Source organism: Pyrgilauda ruficollis, unplaced genomic scaffold (assembly GCF_017590135.1).
Source record: "Pyrgilauda ruficollis isolate IOZ18807 unplaced genomic scaffold, ASM1759013v1 scaffold34, whole genome shotgun sequence".
In the NCBI taxonomy this organism is placed as follows: Eukaryota; Metazoa; Chordata; class Aves; order Passeriformes; family Passeridae; genus Pyrgilauda; species Pyrgilauda ruficollis.
This window is the reverse complement of record NW_024524822.1, coordinates 206,718-210,955: the sequence shown is the minus strand read 5'-3', so window position 1 is coordinate 210,955 and position 4,238 is coordinate 206,718. Positions and strand designations below refer to the sequence as shown.

The window sequence follows — 4,238 nt, the reverse complement described above, 5'->3', positions numbered from 1 at the left end:
TGCGAGTGTGTGGTGTGGGGCCCGAGGTTTGGGGGGTTCCTCTAGACAGCGGGGTGGGACAAGGGGACAAGAAGGGAGGATGCTGTGGGTCCCCAAACCTTCCCCAGGGAACAGTGAGCAGCCATCCTGCTTCTGCAGCTGGAGGAGTGTTCAAACCCTTCCCAAGGGTTTTCTCGGGCACATAAAGAACCGGGGATAATTTTCTTGTATCTCAGTATTTGCCAGGTTTCTCCAGCGAAAGGTCGGATGGGAGCCCCCGCACCCAGTTCTGCAGCACCCACCACCCACCCCCCTCCGCCCCTTGCCCCTGGGCCCTTAGCACCTCGGGGATGACAGATAAGGGCTATCAAGTCCCCGCATTGTGTGCAGCCCAGTTCCTTTGATCACGGCAGCCCCCCCATCAGGCTGATACCATCTCTCCAGGTTTCAGCAGCCCGAGGTGGGTGCTGACTCACCGCCAAAGCACCCACCCAGGACGCGTCTCTCTCGGGAGTCTCCAGCTGCACCCCCGGGCGATGCACACCCCAAATAACCCAAGATGCCCCCAGGGCTCAGTCCTGGGAAAACCCTGGAACCCACTCCTTTCTGCCGAGGTCCCCAGATTTGTCCATTCTTTGCTCCCACAACCCAGCAATCTCTCTTGGAGCACATCCAGACATTTTGGAAAGCTCTAACTTATAGTAAAACTTGACTCTTCTGCCTGGGAAGACGCCCTTGCTCCAGGCATGGAGGAGGCCACAGGAGCCCTGTATGCCTTGGGAATCCCTGTCCCTACCACATCCAGGCATGGAAGAGTAATTTGTCCAGGGACAAGAGCCCCGATGCAGACATCCAAGGCCTTCAGCCCCCAGCTCACTTCCCCCAGCTGTACACAAGAAGGTGAGCCCACTGGTGTGTTCAGGCACTGTGGTGGTGTGGGTGAGACCCACATTATAGCCCAGGGCCTTTGTAATAAGGGGACAGAACCGGACCCAAACACCCTCTGTGATTTCCCCTGGGCTAGCTTTGGAAGCACTGACTCCATACTGTCCTCCTAGGCCAGCTGCAGCCCAGCAAGCTGTGCTGACAGGGAGCAGATCGGCGTTCCTCCAGGCATGGGGTTTCTGGAGATGAACCCCGTGTCCAGCCCTCCTTAGAAGGTCCTGGAGTGGCCCCCTCACCATGGGACCCCGTGCAGGACTGCAGCACCCCTTCAGTGGGCAACTCAGGGGTATCCAGCACAGCCCCCCCCCCCCCCCCCCCCCCCCCCCCCCCCCCCCCCCCCCCCCCCCCCCCCACGCGCCACCTGCCACAGAAAAGGGTGGCCTGACCATGAATAAAACATCATCCGTGCTCATCCACTCTCTTAAAATCCCAAGCACCGGTGTCACACCAGCACACTCAGCAAAGGGAGGATGAGCAGATGTACATCTCAGCCCACTCCAGCCTGCTGCCATCTGAGCGAGCCAGTAAAGTAGACGCATTTTTTTCTGCTCTCATTTTCTTAGCAGGATCCCACTGATCCCTGGCTGCCTTAGACAGGCAGGCTAAGGCTGGAACACTAGCAGGTTCCAGATATGGGCTGATGGAAGGATGCATGCATCCATCTCCCCCGGAGCAGGCAGAAGAGATGCAGTCACTGGTGCTCAAATACCCTACACAATAACCTCACACAGTCCCCCCCCTCAAATCACCCAAAATCATTGAAATGTATGGGGGGGGCACACACCGAGAAACCCCACTGACTCCTTCCACATCCCCCAGCTAAAACCATCACTGCCACAATGGGCTCCCGTGCCTACAAAGGGGCCGGTTCAAAGTCAACGTCTCCCTTCCCCTCGGTCTGTATATGAAAGGACAAGGAATGCGTTTGAGGGCCGGGGGGGTGGGGGGGTGGGGGGTGGAAGGAGAGGCAGAGGGGGGGAGGGAGGCCTGGGAGGCTTCCCGGGGGGATGGAGAGAAAAGTAGGTTGGCAGGAGGAGGGGGTCCAGCCCGGGAACAATAAATCAAAGGGAAAGGGAGTTACTGCCTAGCCAAGGAGCTTCTGAAACCCTGGGCCGCAGCAGGAGCCCGGGAGGAGCAGGGCTGATGGCTGCCATCAGGGTCCCGCAGAGAGATTTCCTCTGCCCGCTGGCAGCGGGGCAGGCAGCAGCATAGCAGGCAGTGGGCAGGTCTGCCCGCACGGCACTGGGTCCAGCATCCTCAGCAGCACGGCCCAGGGAGTCCCTTGGCAGATTGCATCCAGCCCCTGCTGGGGAAGGTGCTTCACCACTCTGGGCATGGGACCCCTGAGGTCCAGAAGCCACAGGGCTCACTCAGGGCTGCCCACGGCCCCACTGACAGGGTTTTTGAATCCTTAGTTCGTTTTCCTGGGGCTGCCCTCCCTTCTGGAGCAGCCTGGCACAGCCAGGATGGGCAGCCTGGTACATGTCCTGACAGGCGTCAGGAACAGACATTAATTCCAGCTCATCCACTGGGCCATTCTTTTTCCTAAGAGGAATATCATCAGGAGGCTCAGCTGTTCCACTTCCCTGACATGCAGCAGTGCCATGTGCTGGGCCAGGGGCTGCTGCTGGCATTGTGGATACCAGTCCCTAGATGCCAGTCCCTGTATGCCAGTCCCTGGATGCCAGCTGTGGGAATGAGTCTCTGTCTGCCAGCCCCTGGGTGCCTGTCCCAGGGCATCACTCCCTGGGTGCCAGTTCCTGGGTTCCAGCCATCTCAGCAGCCAAAGCAAGTGCTTCATAAACATCATCAAGCACCTTCCCCTGCCCACAGCCCCATTCCCATCCCGCCACGGGGGAGGCTGCTCCAGCCTATCTCCTCACCATATCTCCAGTGCGAGACGGCAGCAGCTCCTGGTAATCCGGGTTAATAAACAGGCAGCAGTGTCAGCAGCAGGATCACTCCCTGCCTTGCTCTGGCTGGGATCACGGGGTGCTGGCAGAAAGAGCACTCTTCGCCCTGCTCCAGCTGAGGCCAGGGGGTGCCCATGCTGTTGGTACCTGCCCGTATGCAGGAACTGGCATTGGGCAGAGGCTGATGGCATGGCAGTGTCAGGATCTGGAAGGTTCCCGGTGCTGAGCCAGGAGGGAAGGAAAGGGGAAATGACTGGAGCCGAGCCAGCCCTGGTAGAACAATTGTGAAGGGCAGTGTGAAAGGAATGTCTTTAAGATAGAGAAAATATAGAGTGTGCTTCATTGTGGAGACGATGGACACGATAGCTGGGGCTGCAATTCCTTCCCCTGCAGTGCCCTCCGAGCTCTGAGGCCACAGGGACACACACGCTCCTACAAGCCACAACCCTCCTCTGCAGAGTGAGAAAGAGAGAAATGGTGAGACTGTAAGGGGCCTCGGGAGCCTCATCTCTGTCCATGCTCCCCAAGGAGCTACGGCCCAATCAAGAAGACCAGGCATTAAGAGGGGCAAGAGGTGATGGTCAAGCTCTGGACCACCCCTGCTGCTGCACAATGACACCGGCATCACGGGGCTTGTCTGTACTGGGGACAAGTGGCTGCCACAAATGGATAGGCTGCCCTCACACTAGCCCCTGGCTCCGGTTCATGCCACCGATAGCTCCTCAAAGCCACCCCGTTCCTTGCCTAGACTCCGCAGCGCTGGGGGTTCCCAGCTGGGAAGACCCCATGGCTGCTTCTGTCCTAACGCTGGCGCAATGCCCCCCGAACTGCGTGGGGCCGGAGGGGTGCGAGGGACGCGGGTGTCCTCGAGTCTCCCGGGACTGGAGGGGTGTGAGACCCCGCGGCAAGATCGGTGTCTTCTCCCTCCCTGCCCCATCGGGGCCGCCCCGTCCACCTCCCCGCCGGCGCTGGGTGCGGGCCGGCGCAGCCCCCTCCCAATAGCACCTTCTCTCCGTGCCCCCCGCCCCCCTGGGGGATCAAGTTCACGCCCGACCCACCGATGCGGGGCCCAATGGGGCCGGGGCCTATCTCCATCCGGTCCGGCCCGGCCCCGCCGCTCTCAGAGGCCCCAGCGGCGCCCCAGCAGGGAGGCAGCGGCCGGCAGCCCCCGCATGGAGCCCTAGGGCAGCGGGCGGCGGGCAGCATGTTCAGCCCGGACGGGGGGCTGCCGGCCGCCCCCTTCGGCCTTGTGACGGACGCCGGACCTCCCTTCCCCCGCGGCACCTTCGACGGGGCGCCCGCTCAGCCGCTCTTCTTCCCCTTCGCCGCCACCGCCGAGCCCGAGCCCGCCCGCGACCCGCCGCCGGCCCGCGCCTGGCTGCCCCCGCCCGCCCCCGCGCC

The 4,238-nt window shown here is 61.6% G+C and overlaps 1 protein-coding gene across 1 annotated transcript in view; it reads left to right on the top strand.

Moving 5' to 3' along the window:
• The first annotated feature begins 4,041 nt into the window (after nucleotides 1-4,041).
• The window catches only part of LOC121357600 (POU domain, class 5, transcription factor 3-like), a 4,509-nt gene continuing 4,312 nt past the window's right edge, over nucleotides 4,042-4,238 (top strand). The window contains 1 exon segment of the mRNA XM_041475059.1: nucleotides 4,042-4,237. Within this exon segment, the coding sequence (XP_041330993.1) occupies nucleotides 4,042-4,237 (196 nt within the window).